We start from the raw sequence: 21,573 nt of genomic DNA on the forward strand, positions 1-21,573 counted from the left end.
AAAAGGAAGCGGTACAATATATTCAAAGTGCTGAAAGGAAACATTTAAAACAAGAATATTCTACCTGACATAGTTATCACTCAGAATTGAACAATAGATCAGAGCTTCTCAGATAAGCAAAAGCTAATGGAGTTCATTAACATCAAACCAGCCTTACAAGAAACCTTTAGGAAACTTCTTTACATGAAAAAAGAAAAGGCCATAACTAGAAATAAGAAAATTGTGAAAAAAAATAAAATGTAACTGGTAAAGGTAAACATATAGTAAAGATAAATGATCAACCAGAGTGAGTTATGAAGACTGAAAGACAAAAGTAGTAAAATCATCTAGACCCACAATAATTAAAGGATACACAACATATTAATATGTAAAATATAATATCAACAACATAAAATGTGGTAAGGGTGGTTAAACTATGGTGCTTTTAACTTGAACTTAAATGACCATCAACTTAAAACAGAATGAACCTCATGTTATATATAAACCACAAAACTAAATCCTATAAATAACAGATACACAAAAAAGGAATACAAACATAATACGAAGGAAAGTCACCAAATCACAAAGAAAGAGAGCAAGACAAGGAACAGAGAAGAACAGCAAAAACAAACAGAAAACAACTGACAAAACAGCAGTAAGTACCTATCTATCAATAACTACATTAAATTAAATGAACCAAATGCTCCAAAGAAAAGGCATAAGGTGTGTAAATGGGTTAAAAAAAAAAAAAAGAAAAAAAGAAACATAAAAAACAAGACCCATCTATAAGCTGCCTACACGAGACTCACTTCAGATATAAAGACATACACAGACTGAAAGTGAAGAGATGGAAAAAGATAGCCCATGCAAATAGAAGTAAAAAGAAAGCTGGATACTTATATCAGACAAAAACACAGTAACACACAGACTGTAACTGAAGACAAAGAATGGCATTACAGAAGATAAAAGGATCAACCAAACCAAAGAACATAACACCTAAAAACATCTATGCACCCAACACAGGGGCACCTAACATATAAAGCAATATTAACAGACATAAAGGTGAGAATTGACAGTAAATGAAATAATAGCAGTGACATTGGTGGATAGATCATCCAGACAGAAAATCAACAAGGAAACAGTGGTTTTAAATGACATGTTACACCAGGTGGACTTAATAGATATACAGAGCATTCCATCCCCAAACAGCAGACTACACATTCTTTTCAAGTGTACAGGGAATACTCTCCCAATAGATCACATGTTAGGCCACAAAACAAGTCTCAATAAATTTAAGAAGAATTAAATAATATCAAGCATTTTTTCTGACCACACAGTATGAAACTAGAAATCACTTGCAAGAAAAAAAAATGGGAAAAAAAAAACAAACAAAAAAACACATGAAGGCCAAACAACATTCTACTTAACAACCAATGGGCTAATAAAAAAGTCAAAGGGGAAATTTAAAAAATACCTTAAGACAGGGGCGCCTGAGTGGCTCAGTCAGTTAAGCATCCGACTTCAGTCGGTTATGATCTCACGGTTCATGAGTTCGAGCCCCGCATTGGGCTCTGTGCTGACAGCTCAGAGCCTGGAGCCTGCTTTGGATTCTGTGTGTCCCTCTCTCTCTGCTCTCCCCCACTCATTCTCTGTCTCTCTCTCTCTCTCCTTCAAAAATAAATTAAAAACATTAAAAAAAAATTTTTTTAATACCTTAAGACAAATGAAAATGGAAACACAATGGTCCACAACCTGCAGGATGCAGACAACACAGTTCTAAGAGGAAAGCTTATAGCAATACAGGCCAATCTCAAGAAACAAGAAAAATCTCAAATAAGCTTACACCTAAAAGAACTAGAAAAAGAACAAACTAATACTAATGTTGTAGAAGAAAGGAAATAAAGATCACAGAGGATATTAATGAAATACAGAACTGGTTGTTTGAAAACATAAACAAAATCAACAAATCATTACGCAGACTTAAAAGAAAAAAACAAATAGGGCCCAAATAAATAAAATCAGAAATGAGAGAGAAGTTACAATGAACACCACAGAAATATAAAGGATTATAAGAAAAATCCTGCAATTATAGGCTAACAAATAGGAAAAACCAGAAGACATAGGTAAATTACAAACATACAATCTTCCAAGATTGAATCAAGAATAGAAAATCTGATCAAACCTATAACTAGTAATGAAGTTGAATCAGTAATCAAAAAACTCTCAATACACAAGAATCCAAGACCATGACATATCAGATAAAGGGTTAGTATCCAAAATCTATAAAGAACTTATCAAACTCAACACCCCCCAAAAAAATAATCCAGTGAAGAAATGAGCAAAAGACATGAATAGACACTTCTCCAAAGAAGACATCCAGATGACAACCAACACATGAAAAAATGTTCCACATCACTCATCATCAGGGAAATACAAATCAAAACCACACTGAGATACCACCTCACACCTGTCAGAATGGCTAACATTAACAACTCAGGCAACAACAGCCACTGGCCAGGATGCGGAGAAAGAGGATCTCTTTCGCACTGCTGGTGGGAATGCAAACTGGTGCAGCCAAGTATGGAGGTTCCTGAAAAAATTAAAACCAGAACTACCCAATGACCCAGAAATTGCACTACTAGGTATGTATCCAAGGGATACAGGTGTGCTGTTTCAAAGGGGCACATGCACCCCAATGTTTATAGCAGAGCTATCAACAACATCAAAGCATGGAAAGAGCCCAAATGTCCATCGATGGATGAATGGATAAAGAAGATGTTGTGTGTGTGTGTGTGTGTGTGTGTGTGTGTGTGTATACACACACACACACACACACACACACACAATGGAGTATTACTCAGCAATCAAGAAGACTGAAATCTTGCCATTTGCAATTACATGGATGGAACTAGAGGGTATTATGCTAAGCGAAATTAGTCAGAGAAAGACAAATATATCATATGACTTCACTCATGAGGAACTTAAGGTACAAAAAAGATGAACATAAGGGAAAGGAAGCAAAAATAATATAAAAACAGGGAGGGGGACAAAACGTAAGAGACTCTTAAATATGGAGAACAAACAGAGGATTTGCTGGAGGGGTTGTGGGTGGGGGGATGGGCTAAATGGGTAAGGGGCATTAAGGAATCTACTCCTGAAATCACTGTTGCACTATATGCTAACTTGGATGTACATTAAAAAAATAAATAAATAATTTTTAAGAAGGCATCACATTCCCTGATCTCAAACTATGCTATAAAGCTATAATAATCAAAACAGTGTGATCTGGCACAAAACCAGACATATAGATCAACAGAATAGACTAGAGTCCAGGAAAAACCTTACACTTATGCAGTCAATTAGTTTTCAACAAAGAAAATAAGAATATACAATGAGGAAGAGACAGTCTCTTCAATAATTTGGTCCTGAGAAAACTGGAGAGCTACTTGCAAAACAACGAAACTAGACCACTTTCTTACACCACATACAAAATTAAATTAAAATGGGTTAAAGACTTAAATGTGAAACCATAAAACTCTTAGAAGAAAACATAGGCAGTAAGCTCCTGGACATCAGTGTTAGCAGTATTTTTTTGGATCTGCATCCTCAGGCAAGGACACCAAGGGCAAAAATAAATGGGACTACATCAAACTAAAAAACTTTTGCACAGTGAAGGAAAACATGAACAAAATGAGAGGCAACCTACTAAATGGAAGAAGACATTTGCAACTAATAAAACAATAAAGGGTTAATATCCAAAATATATAAAGAACTGATACAACTCAATAAAAAAAAAAATCCAATTAAAAAGTGGGTAGAGAACCTGAATAGACATTTCTCCAAAGACATACAGATGGCCAAGAGACACATGAAAAGATACTCGTTACTATTATTCAGTAAATGCCAATCAAAACCACAATGAGATATCACCTCACACCTGTCAGAATGGTTAGTATCAAAAAGACCAGGAATAACAAGTGTCAGCAAAGATGCAGAGAAAAGGGAAACCTTGTGTATTGTTGGTGGGAATGCAAAATGGTGCAGCTTCAATGGGAAATAGTCTAGAGTTCCCCCAAAAAATTAAAAATAGAAATAACATACATTTCAACAATTTCACAGCTGGGAAGCAAACAAAATCACTAACTGGAAAAGATATATGCACCGCCATGTTCACTGCAACATTATTTACAATAGCCAAGATATGTAAACAACCTAAGTGTCCATCAGCAAAAGATGAATAAAGAATATGTGGTGGGGCACCTGGGTGGCTCAGTCAGTTAAGCGTCCAACATCGGCTCAGGTCATGATCTCACAGTTAATGGGTCCAAGCCCCGCATTGGGCTCTGTGCTGCCACCTCAGAGCCTGGAGCCTATTTCGGATTCTGTGTCTCCCTCTCTCTCTGCCCCTCCCCTGCTCATACTCTGCCTCAAAAATAAACAAACATTAAAAAAAATTTTTTTTAAAGAATATGTGGTATAAATATATACAATGGAATATTACTCAGCCATAAAAAAAGAATTCTTGCTATTTCAAAACCTGTAACAACTTTGTATGGTGACAGATGGTAGCTAGACTTCTGATGGAGATCACTTACTAATGTATATAAATGTTGAACCACTATGTACACCTGAAACTAATATTGTATGAAAACTGTACTTCAATTTTAAAAACTGAATTCATTATCAAAGAAAACTACAAACCCAAATGGTTTCACTGGTGAATTCTATCAACATTCAAGGAAGGAATAACACCATTCCTATACAAATGTTTTGGTCTTTTTTCACAAGTAGAGGAAAAGAGAATACGTCTCAATCCATTTTATGAGGTCAGCAAAAGTCTAACACCAAAACCTGAAAACAAAACTACAAACAAGCCATGACACTGAAAATTTTATAACACACTTCGAAATAAATTTGAGACAACAAAAGCATATAAAAACCTATAGAGTATGACCAATGTGTTACTCATAACTATCTAGCTATCTCAATCCAAGCATGGTGTAACATCTGACAATGTATAATTCATACATTAACAAAAGAACATAGAGAAATTATGTGATCACCTCAGTAAATAGCAAAGAAAAGCATGTGATACTCATCATTAACTTAAAACAAAAATTCTTGACAAACCAAAACTAGAACTTTTTAGATTCGAAGTACACTTACCAGAAAAAGAGTAATAAACGATGTTAAAACCGTAGAAACAGAATAATAAAGTGTAATTATACAAACTAATATGGAGAAACAATAAAATACATTTTTGAATAAATAAAAGAAGTTGTGGATATTTGTAGTAGCTTAAAACATTCACACATATATCTATGATTTTCTGTAGGAATACAGAACACATAGAAATGAGACTGAAATAAGACAAACACATAGAAATAAGACTGGTAGAAAACACATCAGTCTGATAACTTTTTTTATGTTTATTTATTTATTTTTGAGAGAGACAGAGTGTGAGCGGGGGAAGGGCAGAGATAGAGGGAGACACACAATCCGAAGCAAGCTCCAGGCTGCGAGCCGTCAGCGCAGAGCCCTACATCGCGCTTGAACCCACCAAGCTTAACCGACTGAGCCACCCAGGCACCCCATAAATTCTTAACAAACACGTACTGATTTCAGAGATTCTTGTAGTTTGCATCCACTGGAACTAAGCATGGTCTGAACTTCTCCGAAGTGGGTGTGTGTGTGTGTGCGCGCGCGCGTGTGTGTAAATACACGAGCGAATGGAGAAAGAAAAGGGGAATAGAGGGCTTCCCTCATCTATACGCACCTACGATTCAGCCAGCTGAGGTCAATAAAGGAGAGGGACGGAGGCCACAAGATCCAAGGGAGTCCCAGTGCAAAGGAGCAAGGCACTGAAGGCGGAGACCCAAGAGGGGCAGGACGGCGTGGCCTCCGCTCCTCCCCGGACCAGGGCGGGCCCGAGACTGTGACCCACCTCTCCGGCGCTGTCCTCGTTACAGCGCCGCGGGACGGCCATGCCGGGCCGCCTGCTTCGGGGCCTGTGGCAGCGATGGCGTCGTTACAAGTACCGCTTCGTTCCTTGGATCGCGCTGAACCTAAACCACAACCCCAGGTGAGAGGGCGAGGCCGGCAGACCAGGGACGTCTTCTTTCAGCCCCACGACGCCACCAGGACCGCTGAACTGGAGGCATGTGGGCCCTAAGTGGGCGGAACCTCCGGCGAAAAGCGCTTTAAACGGCGGTCTCTGGTGGGCGGAGCCTCAGGCGACCCTGGGGCCCGAGGTGGGCGGGCCCGTAGCGAGCAGAACCTGAGGTGGGGCGGGGCCTGAAGTGGGCGAAGTCGAGGCTGGTGGAGTCGGAGGACAGCTGGGATACCGAAGACGGTGGGGAGCCTTAGGAGGGTGGGACCTGAGGCCTACTCTCCCAGAGTACCCCGCGCTGTGAGGTCTGTGAGGCGGGCGTCCCTCACGGGCAGTGCGGCTCGTGCTCTCCTTTAGAGGTCTTCGCTGACGGGCGCTTCTGTCCGGGCAAAAAATAGAAACTTTTGAAAACGAACAAAGTTTATACAGCGTGAGGGTGCATGGCCTTCTCTCCGCCAGGGCATACTTCAAAGTTCCTTAGAAAAGCCAAACTGAGGTTTATTTTGATAGCTCCATAGTTTATATGGTGAAAGCAGCCCGGCTTGGATGTGAGGATAACAACTTGCACTAGCTGACGCAGAAAAACAAGCAAAATGTCACTAAAAACACGTCCGAATGTGGGGTTTAGAATAGTCCATGCCTGAAGAAAGGGATCTAGTTGAGTGGGTGGCGGTGGAGTCACTGTTAATTCCGGCTCTAGTAAGTGGCATGGTAGCGATCGTGAAGAAGCTCACGTAATGCTCACTTAAATAGGCAAAGCTAGCTCCACTGAAGGCCAGTTAATAACCGAAGAGCTTTTCCAAAGTTTGATTCCGCGGAAACGTGAATTCAGGGCCACCGTTGCTATAGAATTGTGAAGCGGAATGGCTTTCTTTTTGTCAAGAAGTAAAAAATAATACCATTATGCGAGTAAAAATGATGCAGCCATTAAAGAAGTAAGTATTCCCGGGAGAGAATGTAACAAAGTATATAATGTTAAATTTGTCTTTGTAATTAAATGCCTATAAAATATATGAGGATTCTTATGCGATATTCACATAATGGCCATGGATGTAGTGGGAAGAGGAACTAGTTCTGTTTGAGCTGTGGCTTTCCTGCTTAACAGCTTTAGGATCTTGGGCAAGCTCCACAACGTCAAGCCTCAGTTTCCCTGTCTGCAAAGATGAGATAATGAATGTAAGGACCCAACAGCATTTGGTACAGATAGACTTTTCACAGATAACCGGCTATTTGTAACTTGGGTGGGTATTGCCAGGAGTTAGCGAACTACAACTATCCCCAAACAATTCTTTCTTGAACTTTTTAGTTTTATGCCCTTCAAACACATGAGAATAATCATCATTAAGCCCAGTAACTTAGAAGGCATGAAGGCATGAAGCCTGACTTTTATCACTTAAAGGGTAGTGAATGGAAACTTTTCCTGTTTTCAGGACCATCCGGTATGTTCCAGAGGAATCCAAAGACAAAGTTATCTCAGATGAAGATGTCCTAGGAACATTACTGAAAGTTTTCCAGGCTCTGTTCATTAATGATTTCCATAAGCAATCAGATATCTTGACTATGCTTCCAGAAACCGTTAAATCAAAATATCATGACCTACTGTCAGTTCAACATCCAAGGGTGAAACTGCTTGAATACAGACATCAACAGCAAAATATCTTTAAACCAGAAGAAATTCTTTATAAGACACTGGGTTTCAGTGTTGCCCGAGCAACTAGCTCATTGATTTCTGCTGGAAAAGGTGTCTTCGTTACCAGAGGATTGGTACCAAAAGGCGCGGTTGTATCTATGTATCCTGGTAATGACTCAATTAGTGCTTTGCCAAGAGTTTCCTATTTATCAGTTAATATAAGTCCAACAAAATACTTACTCTTATAATCCTTTGAGTAAGGAGTTGAATTAGAAACTGAGATTTCCACACATTTGTAAATCCTGATTTCGAAAATAACTACAAATTATTTTATGTGCTAGAAAGCATCCTTGAGTATTTATTTGAATAAAAGCACTTTTCTTTTAAGGAAATTTTTGTAGTCAGTGTTTAAATGTAGAATATAGTATGGCCTACTTTGATAAGATGAATTACTTAGAAAGCACTAGAGAATAAGTCAGTTGGCTTACATAATTGATAACTAAAGGTAAAAATAGTACAGGTTAAAAGAGGTATGACAGAGTTTAAACCTGTAAATCAATAAATACCTTTCTGCCATTTCTACACTTTGAAAGTAAAGCAGCTTCTTTGCAAAAAGATCATTGACTAGAATGCTTAGTAGGGTATGTTATTTGTTAAACTAAGATTACATTATTTGTAAATGTTTAATTCAGACATGTTTTCAAAAAGTCATTCTATTTTCTAATTTTACATCCCTAAGCAAAAGAGTTGGTTTCCTCCTACACAACTAACTCTGTAAAGGCTAAATAGAACAAGCTGGCAACAAATTAATACTAGAATAAATTTAATAGATTAGGATGCCAGTAACATAGGACACACTCAGTAAATACTAATTTTCTCCTTTCCTCTACTGCTAGCGAAAGGGGAAACAACCTGAATATCAGATTCATTTATTCCCATTTTGTCTACATTATTTAACTGGTTATTAACAAATACATTTCTTAAAAGACTTTCTTTTTTTTTTTTTTTTTTTTTTTTTTTTTTTGAGAGAGAGAGGGCGCAAGTCAGTGAGGGGCAGAGAGAAACCAAGCTCACCTGAAGCAGGGCTCGAGCTCACCTGAGGCAAAGCAGGGCTCGAGTTGACCAATGTGGAACTCGAACTCACTACTGTGAGATCATGACCTGGGCTGAAGCTCGATGCTTAACCACTGAGCCACCCAGGAACCCAAAAGACTTTTTAATGGATGTCAAATAACACTCTACTTTAAAAAGCAAAAACAAAACAAAACAAAAAGCCCCTATAATTTTGTAAAGCTGAATCTCAAATGTGGTGTTCACATTTTAATTAATCAAAATAGTCACATTTTATTTGGCTATGTGAACAAGTTGATTCTCTGCTCCATTTACTTTTGGGCACTCTTTAAAGGGAAGAAGTAGCCAAAGAGAATGTGATAATCTAGACTGGAGGTAAAATATTAGAAAAAGGTAGAGAAAATAAAATAGTTCATTTCATGTTATGTTTTTTTTCCAGAGAAAGGTGCTTATCATGATGTTAATAGTTTTTACATGTTGCTATGTCCTTATCTTATAATAGGTACAGTATATCAGAAGTATGAGCCAATCTTTTTCCAATCCATTGGAAATCCATTTATTTTTAGATGCCTGGATGGGGTACTTATTGATGGAAATGACAAAGGAATATCAAAAGTCGTATACAGGTAAGTTAGTGCCCATGTTCAAACATAACGATAGGACACAGAGCCACAGGAAAATGACCATGACCCTGGCCTTTTCACTTTAAATAAAAATCTGTTTAGACAGCTGCTAAGTGGCAACTCAGCTGCCCTATTGACTAGACAAAACTTTAAAAAAAAATTTTTTTTTATTTATTTTTGAGACAGAGAAGGACAGAGCATGAACTGGGGAGGGTCAGAGACAGGGAGACACAGAATCTGAAGCAGGCTCCAGGCTCCAAGCTGTCTGTCAGCACAGAGCCCGACCCGGGGCTCGAACTCAGGGACTGTGAGATCATGACGTGAGCCGAAATTGGACGCTTAACTGACTGAACCACCCAGGCATCCCAGACTAGACAAAACTTTTTAAGAGAAATTGGATTTGTTCAGTTCTAGGATTAATTTTGTACTTTTGGATTTTACTGTAAGACATAAAAGAACAATCTCTTACCTAATGCTTTCACCTGTTTCAGATCTTGCAATGGGAGGGATCAACTTGGTCCTTTAAAAATGAGTGACAGTACATGGCTAACATCAGAAATTTGTAATCCACTTGCTGTAGGACAGTATGTCAACAATTGTTCAAATGGTAAGTTGACATTATGGGTCTGTGAGACAAGATATAAATATAGCAGTAGTAATTTTTCTCCTTTGCTATATGACTGAGTGCCAGAGGCAGTTAAATTTAACATCTCAGCTTTTCAAAGCCTGTAAATAAATTGTAATGCTGAGAAGGCAGATATTAAAGAAGTTGGGGAAATAATGATATACATTAATTGGAATTCTTTAATTTACTATTTTTCTTCTGGTTTTTCAGTAAACATAGGTAACTGATAAATGCTCCTTTGATCATTATTATTTTAGCATTTTTTAATAGTTAAAAAAAGAGAGAGCATTAGAGATCATTTTGTCAGAGCCTCAGTAGAACCTTGTAGGTTAAACTAGACTGGTATCCCCTTTCTGTTGCTACTTTTGTGAATCACTTACCTTCTCTAGGGCTTGACTTTCCTAAAAATATAAGTTTGATCTCGCCTACATTTAGCATAGGTTTTGGTGTTAGGGAGATATGAACTTGAAACCTGACTTTTCTACATAACCTTCAACCTTTCTGAGTCTCTGTTTTCTGATCTTCAAAAAGTAAATAATAAAACATACATAATCTAGTAATGCCTGGAAGGTAATAGTGATTATTAATTTGAAAATGTTCTAATAATTTAGAAAACCATGCATCAAGTGTTAAAATTCAGTTCTGTTTTCCATGACCTTTTTTAAAACGGCTATTTCTAAAAATTATATACTTGTTCCTAGACAGAGCCGCTAATGTCTGTTACCAGGAATTTGATGTGCCTGCAGTTTTTCCTATAGAGCTAAAACAGTATCTTCCAAACATTGCCTACAGCTGTGACAAACAAAGGTTAGTCTTTTCCTATCCCCTGTCTTCTGCTGTACTCAAAAAACATGTATATTCGAGGGTGCCTGGGTGGCTCAGTTGGTTGAGCATCTGGCTCGTGATCTCAGCTCAGGTCATGATCTCACGGTTTGTGGGTTCGAGCCCCACATAGGGCTCTGCACTGACAATGTGGAGCCTGCTTGGGATTCTCTCTCTCACCGCCCCTCACCCCTGCCTCTCTTGTGTGTCCTCTCTCAAAATAAATACATAAACTTAAAAAAAATTTTTTTTTAAATATATACATTCCAAGAAAAAGCTATACAGAACTTGGAATAATTTCTCTTAGGAAAAAATTATAACTTAAATTTTGATTTTCATCATACCTTAATGTATTAATGTAGGCTCATTTGAAGTTTAATATTTTTCATTAACTTAGCTCATTCTGCTTCTTATTACCCATTTTCGTTCTATGTAGTCCTTTATAAGTATCAACCTTAAAATTTTTTTCAAGTGATTCATTGTTACTTTTCTACTTACAAAATCTTCAAATACATTTTTTAATCATTTTAAGGATTATGTTCTTCATCTCACTTGAGAACACCCAGTTGAAGAAAAAGGCTAAATTACACTATTCTTTCTTTTGCTCATTTCACTATTACGTTTGGAAACTTAATGAAAAATGAGGAAATATTCAGGGGCACCTGGGTGGCTCAGTCAGTTAAGTGCCTGACTTTGGCTCTGGTCATCATCTCACAGTTCATGGGTTTGGGCCCCGTGTTAGACTCTGTGCTGACAGCTCAGAACATGGAGCCTGCTTCGGATTCTGTGTCTCCCTCTCTCCCTGCTCCTCCCCGACTCACACTGTCTCTCTCTCTTTCTCTCTCAAAAAAATAAACATTAAAAAAAAGAGGAAATATTCAGAAAATACATATTATTAATGTAACATTTCTATTCAATAAGTGGAAAGTCTGAAAGTGTTCAAGTAACAATTTCTAAATGTAAGTAATTCTGTAGAGTTCTTTATCAACAGTGCTATAGGAAAATATAATCTTTATGTCATGTCACTGAGCTGCCAGGTGCTAGCAAACTTTATTTTTTATGGGCCCCATTAAATTGTCCTTTTAAGATGAAAGAGATTTAAAACTTAGACTGTTCTTTGGGGGCACCTGGGTGGCTCAGTTGGTTGAGCGTCCAACTTTCAATTTCGGCTCAGGTCATGATCCCAGGGTTATGGAATCAAGCCCCTCATTGGCCTTCACACTGAGCATAGAGCCTGCTTAAGATTCTCCCTCTCTCTCTCTCTCTCTCTCTCTGCCCCCCCCCTCCCTCTCCCCCCCCCCCCCCCGCCCTTCTCCCCGACTCCTACTCTGTCTAAAAACACAACAAACTTTGACTGTTCTCTGTACTTGATACATACTCTGTCTCTACCTGTGTGTATGTAACAGTTGGGTTTTTTTTTAGCTATATGCTCTGGAGCATAATATCACTACTGTTCAACAAGTACAGGAAAAGTTAACTGAGTAGGAACATTGAAGGTTACTTATGTCTTACGGTGTTCATAAAAGTATTTTTTTAATCCCAATTAATTTTAAGTAATGTTTTCATCTTTGCAGAATACAAAGATACAAATTAATTTTAAAATGTTAAACCACAGGGGCACCTGGGTGGCTCAGTCGGTTAAGCGACGGTTAAGCATCTGACGTTGGCTCAGGTCATGATCTCACAGTTCGTGGGTTCGAGCCCTGCATTGGGCTCAATGCTGACACCTCAAAGCCTGGAGCCTGCTTTGGATTGTGTCTCCTTCTCTCTCTGCCTCTCCCCTGCTCATGCTCTGTCTCTCAAAAATAAATGTTAAAAAAAATGTTTTTTTTTAAACTTACTGATTTGTGGTCTCCATCAGGGATAAGAACTATTTCTTCAGGGAAATCAAATAGCTAAGACAATAGTAAAAAATTTGAATAAAATTATGTCTATAACAGCTAAATTCGTTATATTAAAAATATGAGCTTGGATTTGTTAATACTTCTAACTTTTGTGTATTCTTTTTGTCCTCAGCCCACTTCGATGTGTCATTCTTGTAGCACTCAGGGACATCAAACAAGGAGAAGAGCTTTTTTCAAACTACTATACAATTGTCAGCTAACTATGAATTAGAAATTAGGTTTTCTATTCAGCTATTTATTCTAAATGTTTTTGTTAATTGTATCTCTGAGTTCCACCTATAGAACAAATATTTTGAGGCCTAATTGGAGTGGGAATTTTTTGTTTTTATTGATGTTAATGTGTTTATATTAAAAGCTATTTCCTTCATTACAATTTCAAATTTATAATGCAATTATAATTTTAATTGGTTTTCACCTAAAAACACAGTAGCTTATTAAATTAAAACCTACTGCCTGAAATTAAAATTTCAATTTTTCTTTTATTTTGTATCTCTGTGGTTTATAAAATTTTAACCAAATAATCACCATTTCTTGCACTGTTGATGTGTACAAACTTCTTTAAAAACTCTATTTTTAGACCTACCCTATGACCCAGCAGTAGCACTGCTAGGAATTTACCCAAGGGATACAGGAGTACTGATGCATAGGGACACTTGTACCCCAATGTTTACAGCAGCACTCTCAATAATAGCCAAATTATGCAAAGAGCCTAAATGTCCATCAACTGATGAATGGATAAAGAAATTGTGGTTTATATACACAATGGAGTACTACGTGGCAATGAGAAAGAATGAAATATGGCCCTTTGTAGTAACGTGGATGCAACTGGAGAGTGTTATGCTAAGTGAAATAAGCCATAGAGAGAAAGACAGATATCATATGTTTTCACTCTTATGTGGATCCTGAGAAACTTAACAGAAACCCATGGGGGAGGGGAAGGAAAAAAAAAAAAAGAGGTTAGAGTGGGAGAGAGCCAAAGCATAAGAGACTCTTAAAAACTGAGAACAAACTGAGGGTTGATGGGGGGTGGGAGGGTGGGTGATGGGTATTGAAGAAGGCATTTTTTGGGGATGAGCACTGGGTGTTGTATGGAAACCAATTTGACAATAAATTTCATAAAAATAAAATAAAATAAAAACAAAAACTCTATTTTTATATTATAAAGCCAAAAATATATGTTGTTGCCATGAGTTGTGTGTGTGTGTGTGTGTGTGTGTGTGTGTGTGTGATTTAAGGATTGTTTTAGCTTTTAGCATGGAAATAAAGTCATAAGATAGTGGTGATGGGAGGAACATGTATTCCCCATTCTTTTTTTTTTAAGTTTGTTTATTTATTTTGAGAGAGAGCGAGCGAGCAAGCAAGCAGGCTCCTTGCTGTCAGCACAGAATCCAATGCAGGGTTCAAACTCACAAACTATGAGTACATGACCTGAGCTGAAACCAAGAATCAGACACTTACCCGACTGAGCCACTCAGGTGCCCCTCCCCATTCTCTTATCCCAAGGGGGAGCACTTCCAATAGTGATGCTCCTGGCCTCTCTCTATACCCATTGGAGGAAGAATGATTTTCTGAAATTATCTTTGGAGGCGAACTAGGCACCCATGGCCCAGACCCCTGTATTTTTTTTTTTCTGTGGACTCTGCCAGCAGAGAGGGTGTCCTGGTCTTCTCTCTGCTCAGCCAGTGATAGAGTCTAGTAGTTCAGAGGTGGAGTATTAGCTCACCTGGCCACAGCTCTGAAGCCACATTCTCCAGTGAGTTTCATTCATAATCTTTCCTTGATCTCCATCAACCTCCCACATTTCTCAGTTCCAATCTTGGGTGGAGAGGACACCTCAAATCCTAACATGGAACCAGATTTTAACCACCGTAACTGCTACATCAACAACTTTCTTCAGTTTATTGCAATTTCAATAGTATCGTAATTGCCTTCCCTTGTTTCCACTCCTGCCACTTTTACAGAATTGATCACCCGGAGAGGTTCTTGTAAATGTAACTCAGATCTTGACCCACCTCTGCTCAACCCTCTCATTACTCCTCGTATACTGGAATAAATGCTAAAGTCCTTCACATATATGATGTAGCCATTCACTACCTCTGATCTCACCTCTTGCTCGTTCTACCCCAGGCACATCTGCCTCCTTCCCACACCTTGAACCTGTTGGACACACGCACACTTTCAGGGCTTCTGCACTAGTTTTTTGTGCCTGCAAAGGTCTTCCCCTTTTTTGTCACCTTGCCAACCATCGTACTGAAATTCACAATCCTTAAGTGCCAGCCCTGAAATTCCTATTACACTTTTTTTCTCTATCATATGTATCATGTATAAATAGTAAATGTACATTTGCGACAGTATCTGATTCTTTTTCTTAGCCTCCTTTATCTTTTATTTGTGTAAGATCCTTAAAACCAGGAGAAACTAATCTTATTTGGAAAAAAAAAAAAAATCTACTTGACCAAGAAGATCCTGTTACCCAGAACCTTATATAAAATACAGAAATACTAACTCCTGTGGACATATTAGGAGGGGCTGTAGGATGGGCTGGAGTTTTTAGGAGTGAACTCTTGAAATGTCAACTTAACCAGTGCAGGGAAAAAATATGTTATATAGAAAAAGATCAAATATGGCAAAATGTCAGTTCAATCTGGTTTGTTCATTATACTATTCTAATTTTTGTCTTAAAAAGTCTTTCTTTCAAAGCTAGGGGACAAGTCGCCATTAGTTTAAGAGTAATATAGGCCATCAAGCATTCAGTGATACCTACTAGGTGAAGGGTCCTGGGATATACAAAGAATAAAACATGGTTCCTCATAAAATGCTCACAGTGAGAGTATAAAGCTTGCCTAGTATCATGACTTGGTTTGCACTGGAGGGGTGAATTTTTTTTTAATGTAACACTGACATCTTAAAACATAGAAAAACCATGTTATCTTTTTTCTTACTAAAAATTTTTTTAGATTTATAAATGGCTAATTTCATTTGACATGCTTACAAAATGCTTTTGAGTTCTATACCAGAAAACAACTTTGTAGCAGTATTGCCTTTACCTTTGTATAAGCATCTCATCAAAATTGAGTTACACAACAGCCTGTGTGTCTCTCAAAAGTGAATGTCAACTAATGTATTAAACGTAGAAAAACGTGAGCACTCCTGGTCCAGAACCATGAATTCAGTCCCCTAGTACACAATTTTGCCAGAGAATCCACACAGACACAGAAATAGACCGTGAGGATTAAAGAACGCCTACCTGATGGGAAATGGTAAACAGTACTATGTCCCAGGGGCTAGTTTAAATTCAAAGCGTAGGGGTGCCTGGGTGGCTCAGTCGGTTGAGTGACCGACTTCGGCTCGGGTCATGATCTCATGGTTTGTGAGTTCGAACCCTACGTCGGGCTCTGTGCTGACAGCTCAGAGCCTGGAGCCTGCTTCAGATTCTGTGTCTCCCTCTCTCTCTGCCCCTCCCCCACTCATGCTCTGTCTGTCTCAGAAATAAACATAAAAAAAATTTAAAATAAATTCAAAGTGTACATAATGAAATAGGTAACTTACAGAAGCCCTGAGGCCTTTGAGAAGTCAGAGAAGCTGCAGGCTCAAAGCCTATCATTGATGAAAATTATGGCCAAGAAAGATAAAGTCTACAAGTCAGGAGAGATTATTCTGCTCCCACAAGGCTCTCCTCTCTCCCCTAAAAGCCTTAAGTACTTTGTAGCTCTCACATGGTACTTGGCCACATGCTTGGCTGGATTGAAAACATCTGTACCTGTCCCCACCTGAAGGCACTACTGTGTTGTGTCCACCACAGACCCCTGAACATTTATGCTCTGTGGCGTCTGTGCAAGAAGGAATGTGATTTTAGAAAAGTAACCAAAGCAGAGGATTCAAGAGCGCTTGCTTTCATTTTATCCTCTTTGTGTCCTTGTACAAAATCTGGACCCTATGTGCTATCTGATCACTGCATATTAAGAATGGACTAGGGGTGCCTGGGTGGCTCAGTCAGTTGAACATCTGATTCTTGATGTCGGCTCAGGTCATGACCTTGCAGTTTGTGGGATCAAGCCCCACATCAGGCTCCCCACTGGCAGTGTGGAGCCTCCTTGGGATTCTCTCTCCCTCCCTCTCTCCCTGCCCTCCCCTCCCCAACACCCCTTCTCTCTCTCTCTCTCTCAAAAAAAAAAAAAAAAAAAACAAAAAACTAGATAAAGCTCTGCTCAGAGGAAATGAAATATGCGAACAAATTTGTGAAATTAGACTAAGAGATCTTCAGCTTGAAAGATGAAGGTTTTGAAAAGGTTTCTACGAGGCTACTAAACTATGTATACTAGGATAAGAAAGACTAGTTTACCATAAATACATTGTCAAATAACAACACAATTAATAGACATCATGTCTTCCTAAAAGACATACTTATCTACAACAGTGTTTGAAACAAAACAGACATTCAACAAATATTTCCTGAATTACATTGAAAGTATAAGCTAGCCTCATTTTGGGATGGCTGTTTTATTCCATATGGAAATTTGTTATAGAGGATTTAAAGAAAAAGTATTTTATCTGCCATTTGTCACTATCTATCAAATATCTTATTTACTGCCTCAAAAACCAACCGAACAGTGGTTAAATATCTACCCATGTCCCATGAGTTATAGCTTATGATTCATTAAACAAAAATCTAATTGTGGCAAATACTCACACGAACCAAGAAAAAAAAAAGATTTCCAGATGTTTATTTCTGGAACTGTACACCAGGTATTAAAGTACAACAAATACAAAATAATGCTCAAAAAAATCAGTGTTTATGTACAAATATTAAAATCAATGCAACAATAGCAACTTCCTCTTGAACATCTGATACTAAAACTTGTTGTGATTGTCACTAATTAATCTCATACTCACAGGATACTTATTTCAAACTGGGACAATTGGAATCACTGGTCATCTAAGAGGAATTTTAATATCTACCATATTTAACAATAAAACTAATAGTTTCCTCCTTTTAGTGAAAAAATTAAGAACTTTTTAAAAAACATAGTAATGTCAATATTTTTATAAATTATTTCAATTTCCATTTGTAGACAATGTGCTTTGAAACTCTGGGCAAACAATCTCCTTGGTGGTCAGGTTTATTCATTAGTTTACATTCAAAGTTGAAATATTCACTAGAGACTTTGGTTAAATTAAATAGTATCACTATGCTCTATTAAATCTGACGTTCTCAAATATTTATGACCCTCAATTTTAAAAATTAAAAAGGAAACAATTGCACAATTCTTTGACCTAATTGTACACACTTTAGTATTGTTTAAACAGTATTCTACATCCTTCAAGTAAATTCAGCAGTTGACCGTGACAAGAGGAAAACTAAACATTTAAAATGCTAGCATGGAAAAGATGACGTACGACTAACAAAAGTATTGCTATAATCACAGCACCAGTTACACTCCTAAATGGATCCGTTGTCCTCTTCAAATTCCCTGTACATAAAAGATACATCAGCCAACAATACAACTGCTCACCATGGATTTTTGGTTTGTTCATAAGAAAATAATGCGGCAAAAGAAAACAAAAGAATTTATCACAGTTTGTTATAAGAATTGTGCTTCACACTTGATAATAAAGGCATTATTGTTTCTTCATAAAATTGCAAATCAGTTATTTTCATGCTCTCAAACGCAATTCTTCTAATAAACAGTAACAAATTCTCTGTTAAGATGCTTAACTGGAGGAAACAAAACCCAGTAAATCCAGCTTTTAAAAGAAAATTCAATAAATAGCTATTTTACATGGATAAAGTCATAGTGGTACAATTTATGAATGTCACATCAAGCATGCACAAAAATGGTATTATACATGGCGGAAGCAGTCAGAAAATATTGAATTAGATCTAAAAAGATATGAAGAATTTACATATATATACAAAAATCTTGCAAATTATTGCCTCATTTTAACAAGGAATTAAAAGTAAACGTTACCAGCTAGTTAGCACTCTCTAAGAGGCTAAAATCAGATTGACATTTAAAAATCTATTAAACTAGCTGGAATTTATTTTTCTCTCATATCATTTTCTGGATTTTGGTCAAAAATCTTTATTTAAATAACTAAAGTGTCCATTCAACTTGCTGATAATCAAAACTTTAGATAAGAAACACTGTTTCCATCTTATATCAAGATCCCAGCAATGCATAGATAAACTGACTATGTTACTGCATCAGCTACTGAGAATGGGCATGTTCATTTAAGTGCAACTGGTATTAGCATTCAGTCATCTTTGTGTAAATTATTTTATACAAACCAGCCACTGTAAACCCAGAGTGAAAATTAAAGTTATAACAATGGAAGATTATGGCCAGTATCTTACTAAATTATAAAAGGTATACTGATTTTTAACAAAAGAAATAAGGTTCAAAGTTTAGCACAACACCACAGCAATAAGAAGCTGATAACTTGGATAAAAATATCTGAAAGCAACATAGAGCCCAGGCTACCCATTATTTACTGTGTGCATACGGGAATGCTAGACTTTAGATGTATAAATTAGAGACTGATTTTAAGTTATTAATTTAACTACTTTTGTCCACTGTGCTAAACTAAATTTTATAGTAAATATGCTACTGCGTAAACACTTCAAAGCAATCTTCATTAAAATGCTGCAAACAAAAATAGGAATACACATCATCCAAAACTAAGGATGTCATTGCAGTTCACAGTTTTTATAATAAATACCCTCCCTTTCCATCACTACTAAGGTCACTACAACCTATCTACTCATCAGCACAACCTTGAAGCGACTTATACTTACAAATATCAGCAATGCAGCCAAACATTTAAGTTTTTTGCAAAGCACAACAACTAGCAGAAATTGAAAATTTCAACTAAGATGGTGCAAAAAAAAAAAAAAAAAGCAAAATTCCATTGTAACTGAACTATAAAAGCAAAGCTTATTACATCCTAATACTGTATTGTGTATCATGTGAATTCACCTTTTAACTTAAAGATGCATATCTATAGAGCAAAAATGGCCAAAGTTTATGACAATGGCTTCTCATTCACAATGTCTGGAATAGAAATAAAACTGAGTGTGAGATGCATCTGAACGTCTATCACTTTTTAAAACTTAAAGTGGTAAAGTACCATTCTATGTCAATAGACAGAAACTCACATTTTTCTTGCCAACTGTTCAAGCTAAACAAAAAAAGTTTAAATATACTTCAAGGTTCTACTGCATTAAGTGTAAAATCTAGAAGTCCCTCCAAAATATGAACACTTTGAACTGCAGTGCTACAAACAACATAAGAAGTGTCCCAAATGTAAACCATTGAGTGGCAACATCCTAGGCTCTGTAGACTGTGTCCTGCAAGTCAGTTGCCTCAGGATAAACTAAGTTATCAATACCAGTATGATTTTTAGAATTATAATCTTGACAATGGTGGACAAAACCCCATCTAAATACCACATCTTCAAAAGCCAAATTTTTAGCCAATCAATGAAGGTACACAGAACTCTTCCCACAGTAAAATGACAGATTCTGTGTAAGGTAGCCCTGGTCTAGAATTTTGAAACAGGATCCAAGCAAGTGTCTTCATAATTTGCACGCAGTTCCTCGTGCTGGCTTCCATAAAGATGGACTTGCTGTTTTGTAAACTGAAGTGCTCTAGTTGAATAACATGAGAGAAGTTTCCATTTTAAAAAAATCCTTGCATGTTTGTGCAGTTTAAAGAAACCTACCCCTGCTTTTATTTAATTAAGAAAATAAAACCAAAAAATGCTACATTGAGCAGGGATTGGGATCGGTACCTGTAAACATTGTTATTCCACTGCATCCATTACGGCAAAAGGAATTTACAAGAAAAGAAGCCACTCCATTCAGTTCAGAACATCTGTGCTGGTTTTGAGCCGGTGGCCTCTGTCTACAGGTTTTAAAATTGGGAGTGAGGGCAGTGGGGAACAGAAAAGAATAGAAAAAAAGGGAGTGGAGAAGAGGTACTGGGGGATGAGGAAGAGATAAGCAGAGCTTAAAGCTGCACCACAGAGTTCAATCTTAGTTCCCAACTCTGCTGATCATAGTTCATTTCCACATTTATGGATTGAAAAATGAAAATACTCTTGATAAATCAAGATATAGTTCTATACATACTGACATCACTGATGTCATAGTGAAAAAGGTTCAAACTTCCAGTGAAAGACTAAGCAAACCTGATCCTTTCCTCAAGTTTACTGGTTCTGCACACCCACTGTTTCTGGGCTCCTCACTCGTGTCACTCAGAGTGAAGGGCGGCATGCTGATGTAGAGCATGGGCACTGATGAAGCCATTGGTCTCACTGGCAGACAGACTGCCAAAGTCAGCCACAGAGACGGCCATTTTGGCACTGGTGATGTGATGTGTGTGATTTTCAAAGTCCACACCCAAATTATTTACAGAAACCTCATTCATAAAGGATTCAGGAACAGCAATGCCCATTTTCAATCTCTTTGCTGGTCTTTCTGACTCTTCACTGCACATGTTCATGGGGTTTAGCTCCGAGTGATAAAATCCAGTCTCAAATAAATTAAAACAATCACTTTCCCCGTTGCTAGGCAAGGTGAGTAACTCTTCCGTTACGACAGGCACATGATTTACTTGTCCACGGGGTGTGTTGCCCAATGGAGGAAAGCTATCATCCAAACAATTAACATCCGTGGGGTTGCAGACGGTTGCTACGCTGTTGGTCAAAGCTAAAAAGAAATGGAAAATGGTTTAAGTAAGTTGTCATGTGTCATGAAACAAAGAAGACACAATTTTGCCCTAAGCTGAAGAACACAAAAAGATGCTCAT

General features: G+C 37.5%; 2 protein-coding genes and 1 long non-coding RNA gene across 8 annotated transcripts in view; 1 reads left to right on the forward strand and 2 right to left on the reverse strand.

The window, feature by feature from the left end:
- The window catches only part of LOC122238729, a 74,120-nt gene extending 68,113 nt beyond the window's left edge, over positions 1-6,007 (reverse strand). For both annotated transcript variants that reach the window (XR_006217854.1, XR_006217851.1), the window contains exon 1: positions 5,924-6,007. This is a non-coding gene — a long non-coding RNA (uncharacterized LOC122238729). The remainder of the gene's footprint in view (positions 1-5,923) is intronic.
- Positions 5,925-13,245, forward strand: SETD9 (SET domain containing 9). 3 transcript variants are annotated; one of them, XM_042987088.1, is made up of 7 exons: positions 6,268-6,331; positions 6,842-7,023; positions 7,519-7,886; positions 9,292-9,415; positions 9,904-10,019; positions 10,739-10,844; positions 12,876-13,245. In XM_042987088.1, exons 2-7 carry the CDS (start codon positions 6,992-6,994, stop codon positions 12,961-12,963), a joined length of 834 nt encoding a protein of 277 aa, XP_042843022.1. In that variant the 5' UTR covers positions 6,268-6,331; positions 6,842-6,991; the 3' UTR covers positions 12,964-13,245. The 3 variants fall into 3 exon arrangements, with proteins under 3 accessions (XP_007079990.1, XP_042843026.1, XP_042843022.1); XM_007079928.3 differs by lacking the exons at positions 6,268-6,331; positions 6,842-7,023 and adding an exon at positions 5,925-6,061; XM_042987092.1 differs by lacking the exons at positions 6,268-6,331; positions 6,842-7,023 and adding an exon at positions 5,925-6,061 and having other exon boundaries at positions 10,743-10,844; positions 12,876-12,963.
- Positions 13,246-17,471: 4,226 nt separating this feature from the next.
- Positions 17,472-21,573, reverse strand: part of MIER3 (MIER family member 3) — a 72,840-nt gene continuing 68,738 nt past the window's right edge. For all 3 annotated transcript variants that reach the window (XM_042987119.1, XM_042987129.1, XM_042987113.1), the window contains one exon: positions 17,472-21,473. In XM_042987119.1, the coding sequence (XP_042843053.1) occupies positions 21,016-21,473 (458 nt within the window). In that variant the 3' untranslated portion in view covers positions 17,472-21,015. The remainder of the gene's footprint in view (positions 21,474-21,573) is intronic.

The sequence above is a fragment of the Panthera tigris genome, chromosome A1 (assembly GCF_018350195.1).
Source record: "Panthera tigris isolate Pti1 chromosome A1, P.tigris_Pti1_mat1.1, whole genome shotgun sequence".
Lineage (NCBI taxonomy): Eukaryota > Metazoa > Chordata > Mammalia > Carnivora > Felidae > Panthera > Panthera tigris.

What these genes read in the sequence shown, in the direction of transcription:
- SETD9 (XM_007079928.3), top strand. Translation starts at nt 5,964, where the DNA reads ATGCCGGGCCGCCTGCTTCGGGGCCTGTGGCAGCGATGGCGTCGTTAC. An exon ending in ATATCAAAAGTCGTATACAG is followed by an intron (nt 9,416 to 9,903) that starts GTAAGTTAGTGC and finishes CACCTGTTTCAG; the next exon opens with ATCTTGCAATGGGAGGGATC. An exon ending in TGTCAACAATTGTTCAAATG is followed by an intron (nt 10,020 to 10,738) that starts GTAAGTTGACAT and finishes ACTTGTTCCTAG; the next exon opens with ACAGAGCCGCTAATGTCTGT.